General features: G+C 37.8%; 2 protein-coding genes across 4 annotated transcripts; both read right to left on the bottom strand.

Moving 5' to 3' along the window:
- Window positions 1–3,104: 3,104 nt before the first annotated feature.
- Window positions 3,105–8,276, bottom strand: LOC127935836 (digestive cysteine proteinase 1-like). Of its 2 annotated transcripts, XM_052534023.1 has the most exons (12): window positions 8,057–8,239; window positions 7,748–7,795; window positions 7,557–7,649; window positions 7,282–7,454; window positions 6,944–7,193; window positions 6,650–6,845; window positions 5,954–6,144; window positions 5,757–5,848; window positions 5,512–5,673; window positions 5,142–5,331; window positions 3,782–3,926; window positions 3,273–3,436 (listed from the first exon to the last, which is right to left on the bottom strand). In XM_052534023.1, the coding sequence occupies exons 1-12, from the start codon at window positions 8,100–8,102 to the stop codon at window positions 3,424–3,426; spliced, it is 1,599 nt and encodes a 532-aa protein (XP_052389983.1). In that variant the 5' UTR covers window positions 8,103–8,239; the 3' UTR covers window positions 3,273–3,423. The 2 variants fall into 2 exon arrangements, with proteins under 2 accessions (XP_052389981.1, XP_052389983.1); XM_052534021.1 differs by lacking the exon at window positions 3,782–3,926 and having other exon boundaries at window positions 3,105–3,436; window positions 8,057–8,276.
- A 1,098-nt stretch (window positions 8,277–9,374) lies between these two features.
- Window positions 9,375–25,877, bottom strand: LOC127935837 (counting factor associated protein D-like). 2 transcript variants are annotated; one of them, XM_052534024.1, is made up of 8 exons: window positions 25,795–25,839; window positions 13,736–13,789; window positions 13,542–13,601; window positions 13,372–13,464; window positions 13,109–13,281; window positions 12,769–13,018; window positions 10,941–11,136; window positions 9,375–10,833 (listed from the first exon to the last, which is right to left on the bottom strand). In XM_052534024.1, exons 1-8 carry the CDS (start codon window positions 25,817–25,819, stop codon window positions 10,692–10,694), a joined length of 993 nt encoding a protein of 330 aa, XP_052389984.1. In that variant the 5' UTR covers window positions 25,820–25,839; the 3' UTR covers window positions 9,375–10,691. The 2 variants fall into 2 exon arrangements, with proteins under 2 accessions (XP_052389984.1, XP_052389985.1); XM_052534025.1 differs by lacking the exon at window positions 13,736–13,789 and having other exon boundaries at window positions 25,795–25,877.
- Window positions 25,878–27,533: the final 1,656 nt, after the last annotated feature.

Raw genomic sequence — 27,533 nt, forward strand, 5'->3', positions numbered from 1 at the left:
TTCAGTTCATTTGTCAGTTGTAGGCCTGGTTTGTAGTTAAAGAGTAGCCTAAGAGAAAATTCAAAGGAAACAGTGTCTGCTAAATGGCAGGTTACACATGACTCCTGGAATAGGCAAAAGGTAACCTGAGGTGATGATGCTCTAGTTGACAGAAATAATACATTGAAAAGATAACTTTTTATTCCTAACAATTAAATAAATACTGATTCTAAAGACACATCAAAAGAGACTAAATTAAATTTGATAAAAATCACAGAATGATCATGTTAACATAAGACATTCCTGTTCTTGGGGCACCTGAAACCTTCCATGTCTCACTGTATCTACAGTAAATAGAGAAATTCTGCTAAAAACAAAAAGAAAAAAAAAAGATGCTGAATAAATGCTGTATCGAACCTTGGGAGTCATTGGCAAGATAAACAAATACAATACACGCCGCTGCCATGTTGTGGAGAAGCTGTGTGTTTCATTGTTAAAGTGAAACTTAGTTTGGTCTTCCAAGAGATGACACAACTAGAAATCAGTGCTTAAGTTGTATTTACAACACTCTTCCGGAACAGTTCAACCCAAATATTCAGATTTGTGCAGTACATTTTATGGAGGAATGTTTCCTGATTCTGGGAGAGAAGACTATGATGCAGGCTGTTCTCTCATCTGGAAGTACGTTTTCATATTTAAAGGATTTTCCACAGACGATTCAAACACGAGTTTTGTAGAGCAGAGCTTATTGTTTGTCATTTCTCCAATCACAAATGCAGACACGGTTTTGTTAACATGGCACAATTTATTCAAACGTAAGTGCCTTCATGATAGGATATTCCACCATGATTCCAGTTCGAAGTAAAAATAGATTTTCCATAAAAAAAATGCATTGGCTGGAATTGAGAACCGCTGGTATTGTCATTATAATCAGTAATTATGTCCCCACTGGATGAAACCAATGCCTTGTTCATAACTGGTTTTAATGTTTTTGTCTCGGCTCTCTGGGATACATGGCCTCACAGTATAGCAAGGGGCATAAGTAGCAACTATGTTCAAATGTTTTCATACAGTATTGTTCAAAATAATAGCAGTACAATGTGACTAACCAGAATAATCAAGGTTTTTAGTATATTTTTTATTGCTACGTGGCAAACAAGTTACCAGTAGGTTCAGTAGATTGTCAGAAAACAAACAAGACCCAGCATTCATGATATGCATGCTCTTAAGGCTGTGCAATTGGGCAATTAGTTGAAAGGGGTGTGTTCAAAAAAATAGCAGTGTCTACCTTTGACTGTACAAACTCAAAACTATTTTGTACAAACATTTTTTTTTTCTGGGATTTAGCAATCCTGTGAATCACTAAACTAATATTTAGTTGTATGACCACAGTTTTTTAAAACTGCTTGACATCTGTGTGGCATGGAGTCAACCAACTTGTGGCACCTCTCAGCTGTTATTCCACTCCATGATTCTTTAACAACATTCCACAATTCATTCACATTTCTTGGTTTTGCTTCAGAAACAGCATTTTTGATATCACCCCACAAGTTCTCAATTGGATTAAGGTCTGGAGATTGGGCTGGCCACTCCATAACATTAATTTTGTTGGTTTGGAACCAAGACTTTGCCCGTTTACTAGTGTGTTTTGGGTCATTGTCTTGTTGAAACAACCATTTCAAGGGCATGTCCTCTTCAGCATAGGGCAACATGACCTCTTCAAGTATTTTAACATATGCAAACTGATCCATGATCCCTGGTATGCGATAAATAGGCCCAACACCATAGTAGGAGAAACATGCCCATATCATGATGCTTGCACCTCCATGCTTCACTGTCTTCACTGTGTACTGTGGCTTGAATTCAGAGTTTGGGGGTCGTCTCACAAACTGCCTGTGGCCCTTGGACCCAAAAAGAACAATTTTACTCTCATCAGTCCACAAAATGTTCCTCCATTTCTCTTTAGGCCAGTTGATGTGTTCTTTGGCAAATTGTAACCTCTTCTGCACATGCCTTTTTTTTAACAGAGGGACTTTGCGGGGGATTCTTGAAAATAGATTAGCTTCACACAGACGTCTTCTAACTGTCACAGTACTTACAGGTAACTCCAGACTGTCTTTGATCATCCTGGAGGTGATCATTGGCTGAGCCTTTGCCATTCTGGTTATTCTTCTATCCATTTTGATGGTTGTCCTCCGTTTTCTTCCACGTCTCTCTGGTTTTGCTCTCCATTTTAAGGCATTGGAGATCATTTTAGCTGAACAGCCTATCATTTTTTGCACCTCTTTATAGGTTTTCCCCTCTCTAATCAACTTTTTAATCAAAGTACGCTGTTCTTCTGAACAATGTCTTGAACGACCCATTTTCCTCAGCTTTCAAATGCATGTTCAACAAGTGTTGGCTTCATCCTTAAATAGGGGCCACCTGATTCACACCTGTTTCTTCACAAAATTGATGACCTCAGTGATTGAATGCCACACTGCTATTTTTTTGAACACACCCCTTTCAACTAATTCAACTAATTGCCCAATTGCACAGCCTTAAGAGCGTGCATATCATGAATGCTGGGTCTCATTTGTTTTCTGAGAATCTACTGAACCTACTGGTAACTTGTTTGCCACGTAGCAATAAAAAAATATACGAAAAACCTTGATTATTCTGGTTAGTCACATTGTACTGCTATTATTTTGAACAATACTGTAGATCTTTAAAAAAAATAAAGAGGTCATTACATTTTTGGACATAATACATATAATACAATAGGTTGTAGCCTATTTAAAAATATAAATATATTTGATTAAGTTGCATATTTTTTTTCATTTTTATTATTTTTAGACTAATAATAAAGTTGATTGTAGCTAGTGATAGAGTCAGTGACTGATTTCTTGTAACCTGATGAAATAAAGATTTTTTTTTTCCAGAAGAGGGAACCTTCAATGGAAACACCATTAAGAAAGCTGGTTACCACAGTCCTTGAACTTAAAATGATGACAATATAAGAATTAAACAGTTAGTTGTCCAACTGTTAGTTACTGAGCATTGCCTTTGAACAAGTATGAGTGTGTGTGTTACTTTTGCTGCGTGATGGAATGCAAGTCCTGATGTGATTTTACAATGAACAAGCATTTTGTTATTAAGACTTTACGTTTATTAACATTCCAACTGATACACAATAAAACGTTGATCAGTTGGCCAGCATCTCCAATAAAATTGTTGAAAACTATTCTTCTATTGCCTTGTGTGATTTTTTTTTGAAGAATGAAAGTATATTAGGCTAATGTCACGTAAGTAGCATCAGTGGCCACGCCACAGTTGTTGTCTTTCATGGACATCAGAATATAACCATCATTCCCCCAGTAAGTGGACCAGGAGTTTTTCACTAGCCAATAGGGTTCATTGTCCATTATCCCATAACCAACTGCTAGCATAGCATGATCCAAGTCATCAGTCCCGTTTTCTGTGGAAGCAGAAACATAAAACATATGACTTGCTGGTTTCGATAGAAAGGAGTACTGCATACTCAACATAAAGCAATTTGTAAGACATTGCTGTACTCAAAATAAAATGCATTACTATGTACTTGAAATAATGTGCATTCTAAAAATACTTTTAATCCACTATATAAATATCATTTTCCAAAATGTTTTACAAATAAAAACACACTGCAAAATGTTATCAGAGATATGAGATTATAATATAAATAAAAAATTACTTTATAAATTAAAACATATACCCATTCATTGCTGTTATACATGTACACCAATCAGGCATAACATTTGCTGCCAAAACAGCCTTGACCCACCGAGGCATGGACTCCACTGACTGGACACCCTTTAGGTGTGCTGTGGCATCTAGCACCAATAAGTTAGAGGCAGATCCTGTTAGTCCTAGAAGTTGCAATGTGAAGCCTCCATGGATCTGATGTGTTTGTTCAGAAAGATTGAGATCTGGGGAATTTAGAGGCCAAGACAACACCTCAAACTCATTGTGCTCCTCAAACCATTCCTGAAACATTTTTGATTGGTGGCAGGGCATATTATCCTTTTGAAAGAGGACACAGCCACCAGGGAATACGGTTTCCATGAAAGGGTGAACATGTTCTGAAACAATGCTTAGGAAGGTGGGGTGTGTCAAAGTATCATCCACATGGATGGCAGGACTTAAGATTTCACAGCAGAACATTGCCCAAAGCATCACACTGCTTCCGCCAACTTCCCATAGTGCATTCTGGTGCCATGTGTTCCCCAGTTAAGTGACACACATGCACCCAGCCATCCACATGATCTAAAAGAAAACATGATTTTTCAGACCATCTTCTTCCATTGCTCCGTGGTCCAGTTCTGATGCTCACATGCCCACTGTTGGCGCTTTCAGCAGTGAACAGGGCTCAGCATGGGCACCCTGACTGGTCTGCAGCTATGCATCCCCATAAGCAACAAACGCTGATGAAGTGTATTCTGACCCTTTTCCATCAGAACCAGAATTAACTTCTTGAACTGTTTGACCTATGGTAGCTCATCTGTTGGATCGGACCACACGGGCCAGCCTTCGCTCCACACGTGCATCAATGAGCCTTGACTGCCTATGAACTTGTCGCTGGTTCAACACGGTTCCTTACTTGGACCACTTTTGATAGATACCGACCAATGCAGACTGGGAACACCACACAAGAGCTGCACCCAGTCTTTTAGCCATCACAATTTGGCTCTTGTCAAACTCAAATCCTTCCACTTGCCCATTTTTCCTGCATCTAACACATCTACTTTAAGGACAAAAATGTTCACTTGTTGCCTAATTTATCCCACACACTAACAGGTGTCATGAAGAAAAAAATCAAATGTTATTCACTTCAACTATCAGCAGTCATAACGTTATGGCTGATCGGTGTATATACATATGTATAGTTGTAGTTAAATATTATTTCCCAAAACTTTTTGCAGATGGAAACCACCTTTTGGGGGGAAATACTAAGTATATTAAAAATATTACTCATTTTATTTGTAAGATACATTTAATGAGGCAAATTATGCAAAGCAAATAATATAATATTGTACATTAAATCTGGTTAAATCATGTAGTATATGGCATGATGAGGAAAGGACTGTTTAAGTGTGACTTTAGGATTTAAGTTAGTGAGACGTTATGAATGTGTGAAGACTCACTGCATGCTGGTTCATTGTAGACTCCATTGCTATAGAAGGCAAAGGAACGATGAGCAGCATCAATGCCGACTGCTACAGGGCCGAATTTAAAGATAGCAGCCTTCAGTGCCACAAAATCACCACTTGTCACATTAGTGTAACCGCTCAACTTTCCCACCATGGAGGACTTATTGTAATGACACAAACCATTCTGAAATGCACACAAAGTGATCGGATTAGTGATCCCTTTTTAACCACCAGTATCTGGTATATCAAAAACTTAATGTCCACTTTCTAGAAAGCAAATCATAAAACAACCATATAAACCATAACCATATAAATCAATCAAACATTTGGGTTAGCTGAAAATGTGTGGTGTATGTACACACACCATGCCCATATATCCTCCATAGCTCTCAGTGGTAGAAATGCCACCATGTTTCATGATCCACTCAAAAGCTCTCCATCCCTCTCCTCCATCACAACCATAGTTCCCAAATCCCCATGTGCAGTCTACCAGCATCTGCTGGGACAATAGCATCAGCTGCCCCGTCTAAAAGAGAAAGAAAGACTATGACTAGTTCAAATCTATGTCAGTGAAGTAACTAGTTGAAATCTAGCAGGGTTTAGAATTACCTTCAGGAGAAGTGCTCCCTCTAGTGTTCCAGTGGTGGCAAAGCTCCAGCAGGATCCACACACACCCTGGTCTTTCACTGGTGTCACAGCACCTGCAAATACAGAAGATGTCTATTTGTGATCTGAATAGCTAAACATGCATGGAACGATTCTGACTTCACATGCAATCCAACAAATTTGAAACTAGATATACAGACCATACAGCCTCCAGTCTATTGAATCAGGGACGGCTATAGAGCGGATTTCAGAAGGAAAAGGCTGAGCATTTCTGTGAACATGAGTCCTTTTATATCCTCTCATCATGGCCACCTCTTCCTGTGACCGATCAGCCAGGTGATTGACAGAGAGGGAGAATGAAAGACCAGCTCTATTCATAGAGTGCACATACCTGAGGAAGAATGCATGTGAATAGAATGACTTCAGACAAGTTAACAGACTGCTTCACAATATATGATTTTGTATAGTTTATTATGGCTCCATCCTACCATTTAGTTCTTGGGGGTTTACGTACATATACATACAAGTTAAGTTTTCTTCCTATTTTCTCTTCCAGAGTTATAGGTGTTTTTTTTTCAAATTTAATACATTTGCTGCTATAAAAAAATACAAATAATAATAATAATAATGTTGGGCATGTGGCTAGTTACTGTGTTTATACATAGCCTATAAGATATCATTAAAAAAAAAAAAAAAAAAAAAAAAAAAAAAAACACCTTTAAAACTAGCCTTCTGAAAAGTGTCAGTCACAAGAAGTCAAAACACAGTCCCCAAAACTGTAATTTTAATTAAAAAATAAATAAAAAAAACAAGTACAATCATATAATTAGTGTATTTTTTTCCTATTTTAATACATACCCCCAAATATCTAGTAATGATTCTATTTTTTTCCTCACCGAATATTATGTACAAAGTTTTGTTCATGCTCCTCATGCTCCTTTTCATTTTCATATCGACGCTCATATTTCTCCTTAAAGTGGCCAAACATACGGTGGGCATGACCAACTGGGGAAGTGTGGACAAAGTCTTGGATGGGGTTGGCCAATAAATGATGCTCCAGTCCAGCACCAGGAAAGTCACCACAGGTCATTCCTAAGCACAAAAGTGAGCATTTGATTAGTTGATTTGGTTTGTAAGGGTCAGAAAAATTTCAAATAATAGAATATATGTTATACATTTACTGCATTTACCTCTAGGTAGTTTGAAAATGTCTGAATCAATTCGAGGACTGAAGTCATTGTAGTCGATAAGGTATTTATCGTAGTGGGACCCCAAAAGAGTGTTGAAGCCCATCACCTCATAGAGGTGTGGGGTGGCTGGGGAATCATTTCCCTCTGGATGCGTGACCCACAGACGATACGTGTTCTTCTTATGGCCAACCTGTGTGATGTTTTTCCAGACCTCACACAGATTGCCTGCATAATTCTCCATCTTTTCAAACTGCAAATCAAACAACTTCATGAACATCTTAATCTTGTTTCTTTGGTTTGCGCCACAGAAAATAGGAAGTCCTACACATAGTACATACTTCAAAGCCCTGCAGATCAGGCAGTGCTGTCTGTGGACGTATTGGAACCTCCTTGGTACCATTAAGCTGGAAACACTTCAATGTATTCAATTCAGTCTCAGTGGTGACTGGTGTGATCTTGTAAATGGCACCATAATCCAAGTCATCTCCAATCAAAAAAGTGCACACTGTACCTATAGACAGCAGCAATTAGGAAAACATACATAAACTTTATACAGCTTTAAACATACAAACATGCTTAAAACCCGTCTTTTTACTATTTCATGATCACAGACCATGATAATAGTCGATTCGACTTCTGTTCCCCTTGAGGTCATACCAAGCTTCAAATGGCTCCTTTATCTCAGCATAAGGCAAAGAAAGCAGTCCTACATTAAAGAGGCATAAGTAACTTTTAAAAAAAGAAGTATACTGTACTGAGACGTACTGTGTGAGTAGATCTAAAAAAAAAATAAAAAAAAAATACCTTTTACATGATACAGCTTTCCAAAATCAGGAATTGTTGGTGTGGCATCTGGGGAAGAAAACACACAAACATATACATACATACATATACACATATACATACATATATATATATTTTTTTGTCCTTTAATTAATATAAATATAAATGCACTAAAGCAAAACCTAACATACTGAGCCTAAAAATACTATCGCATTCATCATCAGCACGTTTATAACAGGAAATCTGTCCCAGCCGTTAAATCAAGAGATCAATTATCACACGCTTTTTAGTTTTCTTCCTGTTCTCTCTTTTACATAGACAACACTTTACCTGCAGCACACACCAGCAGCACGATCCCAGCTAGAAGAAGCCACATAGTATAATCTAAAGAAACCAGTCAGACATCCAATAAACTCTCGTCCGTCTGGAAAAAATCCCGAAATAAAATAAGCAAATCACGCAGAGCTTTAACCTGAGTGTTTACGCAAATGACGACGCAAATGACGAAGAAGGTTCCAATAAAAAACACGGGAGGGACTGAATTAAAGCAAACTGTGTAAATTGCCGTCACATGACTGTAGCCAGCTGTTTTCCTTTATCGCGGTTAAAGTTACTGACTTCATTTCTTACTAGAAGTTCATATATGTTACACGTTTCTAACTACGCGGATCACTTTACATCAAACTTGAGTGGCAAAACGAGAAAAAATATCTTATAGTGAAATGTAGTGATATGAGAAATCCAACATTGCAGAAGCGCACGAACACCGAACTGAATCATCTGATTCTGAACAGACACATACACAGAAAATTATATATATAGGCTAAATACTGCTGCTATCATTAATCACCATCAAACAACAAAACAGCTATGATAAAAAAAAATCTATATTTGATTTATACAGTAAACACTATGCAGTGTTATTTTCCCTAATTATTAAATTTCTATATTTGAATACTACCAACCTTATGTTATTTGTAACATATTGTGTTGTATTTATGCTTCTAATTTGTGTATTTGTACTTATTTTTACTGGCTGTTCACTTGTCTCTTTAATCATGTTTAAACTTTCTTATAGTTAATCTAGTTGGATTTGCTGTGGTATCAAATAAGTACTTGCTTTAATTAATAAAAAGCAAGTTAAATTGAAATATTTTTCTTTTCTTGCTGATCCGAAAAATTATCCGATCCATGGGTCAAAAACTGTGAGATTTGTGATCCGTTAAACAAGTATATTATACAAAAAGAATATTGGCCGATATAATCAATATCTGCAATGATTTTTTTATTCCCTATTATCGGTGTTGCCCCCTCCCCTCACCCCCCCCCCTCACCCCCCCCCCCCCCACCAAAAAATATTGGTTGGGCTCTAGTGAAATCAGTGGTTCAACCGTAATGTTATGAAGCTATGAGAATACTTTGTGCACAAAGAAAACAAAAATAATGACCTCATTCAACAATTTCTTCTGATCAGTGTCAGTCTCCACCATGCCTTCACAAGAGACCACGGTGCATGCGTGTGATGTGCTAATGCAGGAACAGATGTGTTCCATTCCTGACAGCTGAGCTAAAAAATATAAATGGTGTCTGAAAGTTGATGGTCATTTTGTGTAAATGTATGTGTAATGACCGGTCATAAGCATGTGGATCCATTTGCAGCACTTTATTGAATAAATAAAGGTCAACAACAGGCAATAGTTAAATCAACAGTGGCAGGAATGTCAGCGGCAAGACGGGAACAGAAACTATACCAGACAGAAGTCAGGGCAACCAGCAAACAATCAGAGTTCCAGAAGGCAAGATAACAAGGGCAGAAGACAGAGAAACAAACTGTCCAGGGTCATGTAAAGGAATAAACTCAGAATGGTAGGGAAAATACTCAGAAATGTAAGCCGGGGCAAAACAAGACTTTACAGTGCGTGTGAGTGAGAATGCTGGTTAAACAGGCCAGTAATGAGCAACACCTGTGCAGGTAATCAGTCCAGTACAGGGTTATGGGAAATGGACTCCAGGGTGAAGGTTAATAATACTTGGGTGAGGGTGCCCTATGGTGACCATCGGTCTGATTCAAGACAGAGCACTTCCCCTGTGAGTGGCTCCGGAAGCGAGGGGGTAGATCTACGCCGAGGCCTTCCACGGGAACGAGGTGTGGGTCGATTTGGATGGGCTTGACCAGGACCTTTTGCTCTAGGCCAGGGTTCCTCAAATCTGGACCTCGAGATCCACTTTCCAGCAGAGTTTAGATCTAACCCTAATCAAACACACCTGAGCATGCTAATCAATGCCAATCAATGTCTTTGGGATCATTAGAAAATCACAGGCAGGTGACTTTGACCAGGGTTGGAGCTAAACTCTGCAGTGCATTGGACCTCCAGGGTAAGATTTGAAGAAGGGGGCTCTAGGCCATATCCTTCCCAGTCGATTAGATAATGCAGTAGGGATGTAACCATTACCGGTTTGACGATAAATTATGATAAAATTCCCCACACTTAGTATTACCATTATTATCATTAAAACCATATTAGATTACTGCGATTTGAACAACTGGCGATAAATGAATATGGTCCAGCATAAAGCACAGTTTTCATTAACAGTCTCAGGTGCACACAGCAGAGTAGTTTCGTTTTGAGTTGAAACAGGACAGAAAGGCTGGGAGGTTGTAAAATAGCGCTAAGGGAATTATTCAAATGAATATATTAATTAATTAATTATATTAATTATATTTTAATATATTAATTATATTTCAAAACTGTTTTATTGAGTTTTTGTCTGCTGAAACTAGTAACATGAGATCATAGCAATAGCAAATAACAACAATCCATTGATCCAATCAATTTATGATGGACAAAATAAAGTCCTAATCTAAACAGTTGGGAACACGGAAGAAAAGATGATTTCAACTTCTGTTTTATGCAGATTTTGAGAAAACGTATACATTTTTCCCCCATTACATTTGCATGACAAACTAATATTCTGTATCATCCTTTTGCTGATCTGGAATCCTTAAACCGCCTGTCATCCTGGCCAACTCTGCTTTTGACCAATCAGAGAAGTGATTGATACCTAGACTGTATGTAAGACCAGCTCTGTTCATAGAGTGCACAAACCTGAGGAGGAAGAGGATGTAAAGGAGAAAACATGCACATTTTAAATTTGACAAGTTCACATATTGTTTTACTGCTTCTACATTGCAATATTTGTTGTTTTTCCTCACCGAAGAGAATGTATAAAGTAGTTCTCACGCTCCTCGTGCTCCTTCTCACTTTCATACTGACGATTAAACTTCTCCTTAAAGGGGCCAAACAGACGGTGGGCGTGGCTAACAGGGGAGGTGCTGACATAGTCTTGAAGGGGGTTGGCCAATATTTGATGCTCCTCAACAGAATCAGGAAATTCTCCCCAAGTCATTCCTAAACACATAATACCTCTGTGAATAAGAGATGGGCGATACCACATATTTTGTTTTTGATATGATACCGATACTTTTAATGGTAAGTATGGGCAATATCGATACTGATACGATACTTCTAAACTGAACTTTTAGATTCTGAAATGTATTTAATTTTTATGAGTACAATTGGTAACAATACCGACTTAACTTTATTTTTGGAATGCATTTTAACATTCAATACGCCTTAATTGCAACTTATTAGGTTATATATTTGTTTACACATGGTTATAATATGTTTATTGTAGTGGTAACCAAGGAAATCTACAAATACTATAATTAAACTATGTTCACTTTACCATGGTTCATTGTCATAAGGGACTGCCAGTAATATACTCTTGCATGCATAAAATGGAACCTTTTTATTCGGAGAGTGCATGATTTATATTAACAATACAGAATAGATCATGAGCAATATGAACTTTTAACATTCAAATGTAAATAAATGTACTGCACAAACTAGGCTACAATTTCAATTGGTTTATTTTGAAATAACTCAAACATAAGCCTATGTTTTTTCTGCATTGTTCTGGGCTGCCTTTTCAAAAAACATAAATTCTTTTTATTATAGGCTACTCTTGTGAAACACAGCTCTATTTAATTGCACTGTCAGAAGTGAGTGAACGCTCTCTGTAATTGATTGCCTTGCAACATTTGCGTGTGTTCAGATGAGCAGGAAAATCCCTTCCACACATTCCCTTCATTATTTGCTAACAGGATATTCATCCAATTTAGGGCATATTGTAGGCATTATTTTTTGTTTAATAAACAAAATCACTGGTAAAAAAAAAAAAACACCTGAGTATTGATATTTTTTGGGAGTATCGATACTTTCGATACTTGCATCAATATCTATATATCGATACTTCAGGATTGATTCACCCATCCCTACTATGAATCTCTGATTGGGTGATCTCTAAGTTCAAAAGAAGCAGACAAAGGCTTGGGACACACTACATTATTTTCAAATCTTAACCGATTTTAAAACCATGGGAGAGCACTGAAATGAAGACAGTCTCAACAAATGTTTAGCCTTATAATTCTCTAAACATGCACACTAGATGATTTGGCCAGACCGCAAGACCACACACTTGTTGATTGTAGGAATGATTTCACTTTGACACAAAATCTCAAAGACACTTGTGCGATCAAACGTTACTAGAGAAGAAAGATGTAGGACAACTGAGGCCGTCAGCTAGTGCTTGTGGCGTATGTCCTGTTGTACAACAAAAAAACAAAATAGAAAATAAAAAAACATGGGTGATATTATTCTCAGTACTCTACTTTCGTGGCATGTTTTTGCCTTGGCAAATTTTAGCTATGGAACACACAACAACCAGTAGGTGACTCTGCTTGCTCACTCTCATTGGCTATCGCAGGTATCATGTCAGAGGCAGCGTGATCCATAGAGTAATAAATATTAAACATGTTTGAGTTTGGGGATGCTCCATCTCAATCATGAGCATTTAAATAAATTAAATTTGTGAAAAGCCTCAAATTAGGCTATACACCCCAATAGTTTGAATGTAGTTAAAATCTTGAAATGTGTGTGGTTAGCCAAAAGCATTTCACTGAATGTTTGTTTTCCAGTTACCTTCAGGTGGTGTGAAAATGTCAGACTCAGTTTGTGGGCTGAAATCACTGTAGTCAATAGTGTATTTGTCATTGTGGGACTCCAACAGAGTGTTGAAGCCCACCATCACAAAGCGGTGTGGGGTGGCTGGAGAATCACTTCCTTCTGAACGTGTGACCCACAGACGATACGTGTTCTGCTTATGGCCAACCTGTGTGACTTTTTTCCAGACCTCACACAGATCATCTTTGTAATTCTCCATCTTTTCAAACTGCAACAGAAGAAAGTCATTTAGGTTTGAATGACATGATTTCATGATATTTAAATTTTTATGTTTACTAGGCCATTAAGTAGTTCATACTTCAAAACCCTGCAGATCAGGCAGTGCTGCCTGTGGACGTATTGGATTCTCCTTGGTACCGGTAAGCTGGAAAAACTTAATAGCTTGGATTTCGGTTTCATTGGTGACTGGTGTGATCTCATAAATGGCACCATAGTCCAAGTCATTTCCAATCAGATAGGTACACACTTTGCCTGTATAGACCGCATCAATGATGAGAAACTACATACAAAATCTATTTTGATTTCAATACTGTATGACTTTATCATGAGAAGATCACTGACCATTATGATAGTCGATTCGACTTCTGTTCCTTTCAAGGTCGTACCAAGCTTCAAACGATTCTTCTAGCTCAGAATGTGGCAGAGAGAGTTCACCTACATAAAAGTGATATGCAACTGTAAAATGAACTCTCCTGTACTGAGATGTACTGTATGTAATTAGACAACAATACCTTTGACATGATACATCTTTCCAAAATCGGGAACTGTTCTGCCGCCAACTGGTGTGGCATCTTAGAAAGAAAATAAATAGAAATCACACAATTCATTTAATCAACTTCTTTCTAACTAAAACACATAGCAAAATATACTTCTGCATTTCCTTCCTGTTGTGTGCAGTTTTCTCTTTTAAATAGACAACACTTTACTGCAGCACACACCAGCAGCACGATCCCAGCTAGAAGAAGCCACATAGTATAATCTAAAGAAACCAGTCAGACATTCACTATTAATAAGCTCTCGTCTGTCTGGAAAAAAGTCCCGAAACAAACAAGAAAATTAAGAAGAGGTCTAATGTTAGTGTTTGCACCAGTCCATCATTCCCCTTGCTTGCGACACCCCTAAGCAAATACACTGCTAATATGTAGCCATGCTTTAAAAAGTACTCCAGAGCTTGGATTATTGATTGAAATATGCAAAAGCCATTAGAACTTTTAAGAATTAAATTAACTTTAAACTACCGTAAGAGATACATTGAGACATAAGTATCTGATCTGACTAACAAAGTCATGAGAAAAAAGGGGCAGATCTGCAAAAAAATCATTTTGCCCACCAAATCACTAGAGAGTATACACCAATGATTCTCAATAATATCTTTAATGGCATTACTATGATTAGAATATGTGGCAGTGCATACTACCTATAGGCTAGTGACAATGCCCCTGAATTTTCGAGATACCCCTACCGGAGGTAGAACTAAACCCAACAATGTTTTTCCTCATCTCTAAGGTCTCCCATATATGAAATGGATTCTTGGCTAAAAATATTTTACTGCTAAGATTGTTAAATTAACAAATATTGTTATACACCACAAAACCAATAAAGGACTAAAATATAGCCTGTCCGTATGGGAGTTAAGGCATATAAACTAATGCAGATCAATCACACAAGCTCTGAGAGCTTTGAAACTTGACATGTTTGTAGTCAGGAAGTTGATTTAACTACTAGAAAAGACTGGATGTGAATATCTTGATGTATGGAATAAATAGACACATGTAAACACATATCTAAAATAAGCGGACATGCACAAATTTAATATCTATGCAGAATGTTTTCATTTACTTTGTGCTTGCTTTGCCTGGCATTATCATAGAAACACATATGATGGCTTGTTGGAAAGGTGGGGTTGTGCTGAATCCAGCAATACCAAATATGTAAATATATGATAAAAGAGAAGTGTTCTGTCACTCAATGTATGATGTGTCCAAAATGAATGAAAATGGAACACTGACATAATTGAGTCCAAACCCATTCATTATCAGTGGTGAGGAGAATGTTGAGAAATTCAAATATAAGAGACATCAAAAAATATTTAATATGGCACCTTGTACTATATGGAAACAAAGATTGAAATCGAAAGATAACACCTTACCATAGCACAAACAGGAGACCAGGAGTTTGAACTTTTTAATAAAACTATAACTTAACTTCACACAATACAACTTAAATTACTGTCTTAAATAAAACAAATGGCAATCTAACTAAAGAAACAAACACTCTTCGGGGAAATGAGCCCTGTCTTCTCAGGCTGTTTAGTTTATTTTCTAGCAGCAACCATTTGGAGCATCAACTGCTTTTGGTAACCATTGGAGAAGGGTCTGGCTGCAGACTTGCACTTGCACTCTCAGACACTGCTTCTGCTAGCGACGTCACTTGAAGTCTTTATTTTTTATTTTGTTCTATTTATTGATAACTTTTTGTTTGAATTTCCCAACATTTTATAACAGTTGCCATGTGGCAAAGACAAGAAAAAATAAACTAAATTACAATGTCAATTGCAATCGCTACTTGCACTCTCCGCTACCTGTGACATCACTTGCAATCGACACAAATCATGCATGTTGCCAATGGAGACGAGACGCTGTGGTTGTGATTAAACGATTAAAACTAATTTAGTACTATAACGTACAGGGTCCTGCAAGAAAAAGACAAGCACAGACCTTGGCCACAGAACAGCAGAATATGAACGCAATGCACAAAGTCTTTCGTTAAGCGTTTTCCTCCTGTAGAAAAAAACTAACACTTAATATGGCATAATGTATTCAGACACATTAAGTTCAATTAAAAGATCAAATTCGATATATAGTTATTATTCAATGTACTAGTTATTATTCAAGTCAAGCAGATGGCTATGAACACAATGTGCAAACTTTGTCCTCCCATACAATAACGCTTAATGTGGCCTAATAACAGACTAAGATGATAAAGACAATTTAGTACGCCTTGCCTAGCCTATATGTCTTGTTGTTGACTCTAAGTACATACAGACCAGCAAATATGAACGGGCATTATGCATTAAGTGATTTTAAAAGGATCAACTCCGTACAGGCAAGCAGACGAGTACAGAACGCAGTGCGTTAAATTGTACATTAAACGTTTTCCTCCTATAGAAAATCATTATAAATAAAACACATAATGTAGGTTAATGGACAAAGACAGTGATATAAACAAGTTGTAGACAGTTTATTCTATATGGAAAAATGCTTAATGTGAAACTTTGCGTGTTGCGTTTATTCTGGGCTCACCTGCTTGCCTGTACATATTAGTTGTGTATTTTAATAAAGTAGAGAAGCATGAGTTTGGCCTTTCTCATCTATGTCCATTATGCCACATTTTGCGGTATGTGAGGAAAATACTATATACATATTCCTTATATTAATGAACTGTACATTTAATTTGATATTTTAATAGCATCTTAATATATTAAGCCATGTTAAGTGTTTTTTTTTTCTACGCTTAGCTAGAGACTTTGTGCAAACGTTCATATTCTGGTGTTCTGGCCATGGATTTGCCGATCTTGTCTTTTTCTTGCAGGACCCTGTACGTTATAGTACTAAATTAGTTTTAATAATTTAATCACCACCACAGCGTCTTGTCTCCATTGGCAACATGTACGATTTGTGTTGATTGCAAGTGACGTCACAGGTAGCGGAGAGTTCAAATAGCAATTGCAAGTGACATTGTAATTTAGTTTCTTTTTTCTTGTCTTCACAACCTGGCTTTATAAAATGTTGGGAAATTCAAATGAAAAGTAATAAAAAAAATAAACAAAATAAAAAATAAAGACTGCAAGTGATGTCACTAGCGGAAGTGCAAATGTCTGAGTGTGCAAGTCTGAGAGTGCAAGTGAAAGCCTGCAGCCAGACCCTCTTGAAACATTTTGGGGTCAACCCCCCATGATGTTACAACTGCAACACACCACTCATCCACATTGTCACCAGTGACAAAGTGGGTCATATTTGGACAGTCAGGGCAAGAGCAAAACCCTGTGCAGGTCAAGCCCACAGAAAGACACTGGCATTTGGTGGCATTGGTGCAGTTTCCATCTTTACAGTAGAGGTGGGTGAGGTCTCTAACTCCTTTAGGTGCTGGTGCCTTCTGGAACATCACAGATTAAATGCAGCCACCTTCTCTGAGCCTCCATCCTCTACCAACTGGGTTCCAGAGAAGAGGTTTGGCCAGGTGGCTGTGACGCCACACTACTGTTTGGTACACGGCTCTCAGCACATGTTGCTGGAAGCCATCTTCTGTTGGGGGTAGATTTGCTGCTGACACCTCAGCTCATCCAGGTTGGTGCTAGGATGCCCATCTTGGTGCCTCTTCTTTGTCTTTCAAGATCTTTGATTGAGTGTTGGTGGTAATATCAATCAAAAACTATAACGACACAGCTGTGACCTTCCTTTCCCATTAAAATTGCGATCTTTTTCCAGACACACTCACTCAGGTCATTGAACGTTTGAAAGGCTGAATCATTGAGCATTTGAAGAAGATCCATGCCATCAATGATATATGCTGATGGTTCTTTTACACTTGGCAGCTGCTGTTGTCTTCTTTATGCTTCCATCATCAAAAAACAAAGAGGGTGGGACAAAATCATGTTTAATCTGAGATACGAGATTTTTATGACTTGGGAGCGGGGAGATACGAGGTTATGCACTCATTGATAAGAATGATACAGACACAGACGTCGCTGCTGCCAGCAGTGTTCATCAAAGTCTGCGGTCGTGTCGGGCCTTTTGACAAGAGATAAGGCTTTAAGGGGTAACTAAACCCCTGGTCGGAGCCTGACTCCACCCACTGGCAATATTTGAAAAATGCTGAAAAGTGGGCAGAGCACAGCGGAGATAGAGGGGACAAACCAAGGGCAGGGCTGAGCCGGTGGGGCGTGAACCTGAGACCCTCAGTGACAGATTAATTGACAGCTGCTGTTAGAGTCGCTAAAATGGAGAGTGGCTCTAGTGACGCAAGTAGTTTTGCTACAGAGCGTTCATTTGAAGTAGAGGACTTTTCTCCCCCACCTTCACCTGAAGTGGAGGATGTCGAGGTGTCTGAGGACACAGGGCCAGGGCCTGAGCCATATCAATTCAAGCCACTGGCTCAAACTGCGGTCTTAACTCCCGGATTCTGATAGGCATCCGATGATGCTAGCGAAGCATCCGTGCAAGAGAGAATGGGGCCAGTCTCCGTGTAAGGCACTGCGTCGCTTTTCAGCGTGAGCTGTGTGGAGCATTACAGCTGTGTGGAGCATTACCGAAGCATTACAGCTATGGATTTTTAACAAAACAAGCCTACTCAAATGTATCTAACCTAACGATTTTCATTCGTTATTGTAAGAAATGAAAAAGAGTTATGCAAAGATAGGCTTACTTGGCGCCAGTAGACAGACCTTTTTTCTCCCATAAATAAAACCTGTTAGCCTACTTGGGGCATTTTACATGCACAGTGCCAACTTTGAGTCAGTAAAATAATAATAAAAACAATAATTTAATGCTGGTATCCAAAACATTTAATTCAATACAAGTAGAATTAGAAATTAGATACATTTTAAAACTTCAATGCACATGTATAATAAGCCTAGTAATAATAACCCTAGTACTATCGATCATAACATACTTCTACAGAGACTGGAAAACTGGGTTGGGCTTTCTGGGATGGCACTCAAATGGTTCAGGTCATACTTAGAAGGGAGAGGCTATTATGTGAGTCTATTAGAGCATAAGTCTAAGTGGACGTCCATGACATGTGGAGTGCCACAAGGGTCAATTCTTGCACCGCTCTTGTTTAGCCTGTGTATGCTTCCACTAAGTCAAATAATGAGAAAGAACCAAATTGCCTATCACAGATATGCTGATGATACCCAGATTTACCTAGCCTTATCTCCAAATTACTACAGCCCAATAGGAGGATCTTTGATGACATCTTTGAACGCATACGCGAGTGGTTGTGTGGCAACAAAACAAACAGTATGGCTGGCTGTAAAGACGCAATGAGCACTTTCAAGTGAGTTAAGGCCGTTCACACCAAGCACGATAACTATAAAGATAACTATAAAGATAACGATATTGGCGTCCACACCAGCGAACGATATTGTCTGTGTATTTGAAGCGGACGCGGCACATCTGCTTCTTTAAATTCTCGAGCTCATTACAGCAGGATTGATTCTGATTGGTTGGCAATGTTTTATCGTTCATCAGGTGGAAAAATCGTTCTGAAAGTGATTCCAACGATATCGTTTCTTTATCGTTATAGTTATGGTGTGGACTCTGCTATTCTTTAATATTGAGAACGATTTTTAGAACTATATCTTTATCGTTATCTTTATAGTTATCGTGCTTGGTGTGAACGGGCCTTTAGCGGGCAAAATCCTCAATATATAAGCACTTTAACATCTGAAGACCGGAGGAGGTTTGGAGAGAAGCTCAAAATTTGTATTGGTGACAAAATCGAAGCTATTCAAAGCCCATATGAGATCTGGGATGACAAAAAACGTTGGTCCGACTCGCCCGTGTCTTGGCCACGAATCTGCTGGGGAGACATTTATTCTTATTTAATAGAAACCCCTGGACCCTTTACTCATGAAAGATTAAAGGCTTTCAAAAGTCTGAAGGCCTATGATTATTTTGTTTCTTGAAAAGTTGGGCCAGTCTTTTCTGTCAAACAGAAAGCAGTGATTGTGCTAAAAGCAGAGGTTAGACCTGGCCAAGCAGAGTCACAGCATGATTTGCATCTCCCGTGGGTGTTCGACAAAGAGAACGGCGAAATAATCACTGCTCACTGCGACTGCAAATCCGGGTAAGTCTTCATTGATCAGTGTTCTTATTTACTTATTTATTTACTGAAAATGTAGTGACTGTTGTACCAATTCAATTGTTTTCAGTGTGAGACTTTCAATGGCGTCTGTACTAATGGTGAAAAATTGTATATCACAGCTTACACATTTCTCCTTCTTTCAAATCCAGTCTTGGAGAAACATGCAGTCGTGTAGCAGCTTTAATGTTTAAAGTAGAAGCAGCTGTCAGGATAGGACTTACAAATGCTGCATGTACTAGTGAGGCTTGCAGCAAAGCACAGCTACAGAATGATGTGGGGAACATAGTCTGGGTGCTGTGGATTGCGGTTTGGGACACCTGAATCAGAAAGCGAAAACATATGACTCGGTTGATTTGACTCAGTTTTATTTATTTTTATTCAATCTTCTATAAATACATAGTCACTAAGACTTACCATGAACAAAATGTGCCTCACAAACTCGTTCAGAAGCTGCAGGCTTTCTTCGGAACGTCCAGGTTCAATCGCCTAATTGCACGCAACCATTTCTTTCATTTTTCGCTATCCTTTTCGGAGGGAATTCAAAAAAACTTTTTATCAGGCCCCCAACTAACCGTACAATCGACCACACAGCAAGAGTGAACCATCCTCTTCTCTAAATCCTCCTCCAAACGTGCAAAACAATCAAATTACAGGTATCTAGCGGTGTTTCCTGCCACACGATTCCCATGATGCAACGTGACGAACATAAACAATGACGTCACAAAAGATCCGCCTATTGACCCCTCTGCCAATGCATTGATAAAATTAATAGTTGGATGTGCCAGAGCTTTCTTCAGCTAAACAAGGAAAAAACTGAAGTCATTGCATTTGGAAACAAACATGAAGTTTTCAAGGTGAATGCATACCTTGACTCTAGGGGTCAAACAACTAAAAATCAAGTCAGGAATCTTGGTGTGATTCTGGAGACAGACCTTAGTTTCAGTAGTCATGTCAAAGCAGTAACTAAATCAGCATACTATCATTTAAAAAACATAGCAAGAATTAGAGGTTTTGTTTCCAGCCAAGACATGGAGAAACTTGTTCATGCCTTTATCACCAGCAGGGTGGACTATTGTAATGGGCTCCTCACCGGCCTTCCCAAAAAGACCATTAGACAGCTGCAGCTCATCCAGAACACTGCTGCCAGGATTCTGACTAGAACCAGAAAATCTGAGCATATCACACCAGTCCTCAGGTCCTTACACTGGCTTCCAGTTACATTTAGGATTGATTTTAAAGTACTTTTACTCGTATATAAGTCACTAAATGGCCTAGGACTGAAATATATTGCAGATATGTTCACTGAATATAAACCTAACAGAGCACTCAGACCACTAGGATCAAGTCAGTTAGAAATACCAAGGGTTCACACAAAACAAGGGGAGTCCTCCTTTAGTTACTATGCTGCCTGCAGTTGGAATCAGCTTCCAGAAGAGATCAGATGTGCTAAAACACTAGTCACATTTAAATCTAGACTCAAAACTCATCTATTTAGCTGTGCATTTATTAAATGAGCACTGTGCAATGTCCGAACTGATTGCACTATATTTTCACTTTTTTTATGTAAAATCATTTTCTAACTGTTTTTAAATTCATTTTAGTTAAGTAGTTTTTTTCATAATTTTAAAAGTTTTAAAATTGCTTGTCTTTATTTTTATTATTTTTATTCATGATTATTTTACTTTATTTTATGTAAAGCACTTTGAATTACCATTGTGTATGAAATGTGCTATATAAATAAACTTGCCTTGCCTTGTCTAGTAATAAGTAGACATTTAAAATACATCAATAACTGATATCATAGTTTAAAATAGATAAAATCTGAGTTAAGGCTTGCTTTATGTGTTGCTCAACGAGGATTTCTCAATCGTTGCGACTTTAAATCCTGAGGACATAAAATGCCGTGGAACCTCCTGCCGTGGAGTGAAGAAGAGGTGGCGTTACGAGGATTCTCAGACAGTTGAAGTGTCCAATGGAGTTAAGAGATTTGCTCTCAATCTATTTTCAACACTTTAGATTGTTTACCACGTGGGGTTTGACCAATAGCATTGAATTGTGAAAAAATATGAAATAGACAAAATTTGGACATGCGAGGATTCTGCCTGTCAGTGACGATATTTTAATAAAGGTGTTCCATTCCAATGTTAACCTGATTCAATTGGATCTGTGGTTCATATGAATTGTATAGTATACTGTGCCTTATGAAATGTATTATTAGTAAATGTATCATAAATATAGATCAGCACTTACCTAATGTAAGTTACTTTGCAGTAACCATGAATTTGTCAACATTCTTCTCACCACTGATAATGTGATTTGGACTTGAGGCTATTTTGTCCAGCGTTCTTTCATTTTGGCCACCTCATACATTGAGTGACAGAACACTTCTCTTTTATTATATATTTACATATTAATAATTTAAGTTGTGTTGTGTGAAGTTAAGTTATAGTTTTATTAAAAAGTTCAAACTCCTGGTCTCCTGTTTGTGCTATGGTAAGGTGTTATCTTTCGATTTCAATCTTTGTTTCCATATAGTACAAGGTGCCATATTAAATATTTTTTGATGTCTCTTATATTTGAATTTCTCAACATTCTCCTCACCACTGATAATGAATGGGTTTGGACTCAATTATGTCAGTGTTCCATTTTCATTCATTTTGGACACATCATACATTGAGTGACAGAACACTTCTCTTTTATCATATATTTACATATTTGGTATTGCTGGATTCAGCACAACCCCACCTTTCCAACAAGCCATCATATGTGTTTCTATGATAATGCCAGGCAAAGCAAGCACAAAGTAAATGAAAACATTCTGCATAGATATTAAATTTGTGCATGTCCGCTTATTTTAGATATGTGTTTACATGTGTCTATTTATTCCATACATCAAGATATTCACATCCAGTCTTTTCTAGTAGTTAAATCAACTTCCTGACTACAAACATGTCAAGTTTCAAAGCTCTCAGAGCTTGTGTGATTGATCTGCATTAGTTTATATGCCTTAACTCCCATACGGACAGGCTATATTTTAGTCCTTTATTGGTTTTGTGGTGTATAACAATATCTGTTAATTTAACAACCTTAGCAGTAAAATATTTTTAGCCAAGAATCCATTTCATATATGGGAGACCTTAGAGATGAGGAAAAACATTGTTGGGTTTAGTTCTACCTCCGGTAGGGGTATCTCGAAAACTAAAGCACTTTTTGACCATTTGTCACTAGCCTACTAGTAAGATTTATGATTAGCCGTTTTACAGCCTTGCAAGGGATAACGCCTCTGTCCGTTTGCCCACTAGGTTGTTTATTTGTACTGTCATTGATCACGTCTTTCGCATTCATGGCCAACAAACATGATCTCTGACAGAGGACCCCAATTTTTTTCACAATTCTGGAAATAATTTTTTTGGTTGGTTGCTGGGCGCAGAGCGTCAGTCTTTCCTCTGGTTTCCATCCACAGAGCAACGGCCAGACTAAGTGGGCTAACCAAGACTTGGAGCAAGTGTTGCGATGTTTGGTGTTTCAGAATCCATCCTCCTGGAGTCAGCAACTCTCATGGGTTGAGTTTGCACATAACTCGTTGCCAGTGTTGTCCACAGGCCTCTCTCCGTTTGAGTGCAGTTTAGGTTCCCTAGTCTGGAGGAGGATCGCCACCGGTCAAAGTCTCCTGTCTACGTAATGGGTCAAAAAGTGTGGCTTTCTTCCAAGAACATTCCATTCTGCTCCAATTGTAGTAAACTTGCTCTCAAATTTAGCAGCCCTTTCACTGTCACTATAAGATCCTTAATTTTGTGGCAGTCCACCTCAAACTCCCTTTTATTCGTCTATTAATCCCCCAGGTAACCCCCCAACCACACCTTATATATGGGGAACCTTTCTATGTCAGTCAATTGTATTCTGGACTCAAGACAAAGAGGATGCAGTTTCCAGCAGGGCTCTGAACCGGTTCAAGGAACGAAAACGAAAACCATAAACAAACAAAATTTTGACAGGAACAGAACCAGAACCCGAAACGAAATCAAATTTTATAGTTCCGAACTGAATCGAAAATTTGAAATGGCCATTAACCGTGTAATAACATTATTTTATCGTTCCATTTAATATTTGAAATTTGATGCGAACCAATCATGAATTCCAGTACCACGGCATATGCAAATGTGATGCTGAAGCCAACAAGTGAAATGTCGCTCAGCTGTTGCAATGGCAATGCATCGCGCTTAGATTTATTTTTATTTTTTTTGTATAAACCTTAGTCCCTGTTAAAATTGATGTTTCTGATCAATTTAAATTGTATGCCAATTTGTACTGTAAACTTGTCATTTTTTGTTATACTTATTAAAAAAAATAAAAAAATGAACCCCTATAGGCTTACATAAAGAGGAATGTAGGCATATACACTAAATATATTTCACTTAAATCATATTGACAGATTAACAAAATGAAATAACAAATGTGCAATGTGAAAACTAAACAGCAGGAACACTGACTCACTGACACTGACTAAATGGACTGGGATGTAGGCCTACTGTGTAATTAAGCAGATATATGTGACCCAAGACCACAAAACCAGTCATAAGTAGCATGGGTAAATTTATAGCAATAGCCAAAAATACATGGGTCAAAATTATTGATTCTTCTCTTAAGCCAAAAATCATTAGAATATTAAGTAAAGATCATGTTCCATGAATACATTTTGTAAATTTCCTACCGTAAATAGGCTATATTATAATTAGTAACATGTATTGCTAAGGACCTCATTTGGACAACTTTAAATGCAGTTTTCTCAATATTTAGATTTTTTTGCACCCTCTGTCACGGTAGGAAATCCATTGTTTCCTCCGTGTCATGTTTTGTGTTTGTATTTGTACTCCCGTAGTCTCCATGTGCTCGTTTGGGTTATTGTTGTCACCTGTGCGTTGATTGTCTCGCTCCAGCTGATCCTCATCTCCACTCAGCTACATATACTCACTCATCTCTCTGTCTGTTGTCAGATCCTCATTCATGTCTCCGCTTCCTAGCTGGATTACCGTCTCCGTGTTCGTGTGCTGGATTGTATTCGTGTTGTCGTCTTCGTGTCAGTGTTCCGGTCTGTTCCTGGTTTCATCCATTGACCGTCTTCACCTTCACCATCGACTTCACCATCCAGCTCTTCTCACGCCACCGTAGACCTTCCTTTCCATTGCCTACATTCTGGACTCTGATATCAATAAACTTCTTCTGATTGCCTTTAATTGCTTCCTCCTCTTTTACGAACCGTTACACCCTCAGATTCCAGATTTTCAAATACTTGTATCTTAGCCAAATACCGTCCTATCCTAACAAACCATACATCAATGAAAAGCTTATTTATTCAGCTTTCAGATTATTCAGATTTAAATCTCAATTTAAAAAATGTCCTTATGACTGATTTTGTTGTCCGGGGGTCTCATTTATAAAATGCTCCGCAGATTTAATCCTCAAAGTGTACGTAGGCACAAAAGATTCCTCAAAGTGTACGTATAGGCACTTAGTAGGTTACTTGAATGATCTAGTGTTACAGGAAATGTGTCAACCGATCACGGGGCGCGGTCGAGTATCTAACTATAGTATAAGATCTGTTTGATTTTTATCCTTGACAATATTCCAGATGAAAATATATCCTAAATAGCTTATGAATATATATATATATATATATATATATATATATAGATGGATTAAAAGATGCACTTCACACCAGTTATAGGAAATTATGGGAAATATCCTACTTTCCACTTCAATCCAAACGAACTCATTTCGTTTAAGTGCTATCTTATTAAAGCCAAAATGTTTATGAAATATTTAGTCTTATTAGTCACGGCGCTGTGACGTAACATCCTTCAAATGAGTCCCCCGAAGGATGTAGACCCTGAATTTGGACACAGCATATATCTATCGAACTTTGAATAAAATGGAGCGTCAGATTTAGTGGCAAAAAACATTCACTGCGCTGACTTCATCCTCTAAACCATAACTTGCTGACGTTTCATACAATATACTTACAATACGCATCAAATCGTTATTGATATACGTAATACAAAACCGTAAAGTCAAGAAAAAGCAATGTAGATGACATGTGTAAAATAAATGAAACCTTACAGTCACTGGTTCTCTTCTCCGCCATGCTCGAAATGTACAGGCACACCCAATGGGGAAACGAAACTGAAATGGGATATGGGAAGTAAAGCTGAATACTGCCGTGGCGGAAAAAAATATAGGCAAAGTTAAAGAAAGAAGACAATAAATGCAATAACATTTAATATATATTACAAGAATGTCTCTATTATTTTATATATATTTTATTTTGTTTATTTTGTATACATACATACAATAATTAACGACTTGACATAATATAGTTTTTTTTTTTTTTACTTATGGAATGTGCATTTGTTTAAAGACAAAATATGTGGTCAGTGTCACCATGAGACCACAAGCAGAAAGAAGAAAATACTATTCTTAAAAGAGGACAGTTTAAGTTGTTAGACAATGAATTTTCATTCCCTCCCCCAGATTTCATGACTAGTTGGAGGTGAATGGAGTCAGTTAGGTCACGTCATACACCACCACGTGTTCTAGAATTGGCTCAAAATGTAAAAACGGGTTTGATGTCCCCAGACCCGATGGAATCAAAGTTTGAAGCTAAGGCCCTGTTTACACTAGTAGATCCTCGTCTACACTCGCGTTTTCACTGGATTTCTGAAACGATACTCTGTCCACACTACCCAACTTAAAATGCATGTCACATGACCATTCATGCAGGTACAGCAATGAGCATGTCAACTCCAGCCGTCCAAAATTTGCAGACTGGCTCTGATTTTTGCCAACTAGCTGATGCTTTTCTCATCATAGCTGGGGATTTCAACCATGCAGACTTAAAGTGCTTTGACTTGCAGACTTGTGTTTCCAAAAAAAATATTATATTTATATTTTATATCAGCAGAGATACCTGATCAAAGATAGACTGATAATGAGCCACATGTAATTTATCAATCGTCCTGCATATAAATGCAGATATAGAGATTGTAAATATGAAGTGCCTTTTCAGACTCACCCTCTGAACCTGGAGGTACAAACTTAATTGAGAACAGAATGGTTGCTCTGTTGATAATGTTATCTGGACTTAACTTAACCTACAGTACATTAAGAGAAAGACTCATGATGAGAATCTGACTATCACAGGTTTAGTTGACTACACATATCAGATTATCACTGACCCAGCCTCACTTCCACCTCTCCCAGGATGAGGTTCCTCCTCATTTTCTCCATGTGCCACATTGACATACTCAGCACACATGCCTGGAGGTCCAGTCTCCGCACTTTGTACTGTTACAGGCAACATTTCATAGTTGAGTGGAATACTGTAAATTTGATTATGTATTCTCTCTCCCACACTTTCTGGGGCGCAAAGAAAAAGTGAAGGGAGAAGAGTAGAGTTCAGAATCATTTAATGTATATTTTGACAACCGTCATTATATTTTATTTTACCTTTAAGATATTGTTCTTCTGTTGCATTATTCTGTTCAAAGCAAGAAATGTCTCACATACAGTAGCATGTATTTCACAAGCTTATAATAATCTATAAATAGCCTATAAATTATATAATCTAAAATTTAAATTGACCTTTGAGATGTGTCTTGTGCTGGATTTTTGTTCAAGAGTTACCACAGGAATGGGACTAAAAAGGAAGTATCACAATATAAGACAGTGGATCATATTTAGACTATAATTGATTACAAGCGATCTCTGCACAGAGAAAAAAAAACATTCAAGATTACTGTTTTCATACATATTAATGAACCATGATCTGCATCCTAACATGTTCATTCACATGCTTTATG

The sequence above is a fragment of the Carassius gibelio genome, chromosome A19 (assembly GCF_023724105.1).
Source record: "Carassius gibelio isolate Cgi1373 ecotype wild population from Czech Republic chromosome A19, carGib1.2-hapl.c, whole genome shotgun sequence".
Lineage (NCBI taxonomy): Eukaryota > Metazoa > Chordata > Actinopteri > Cypriniformes > Cyprinidae > Carassius > Carassius gibelio.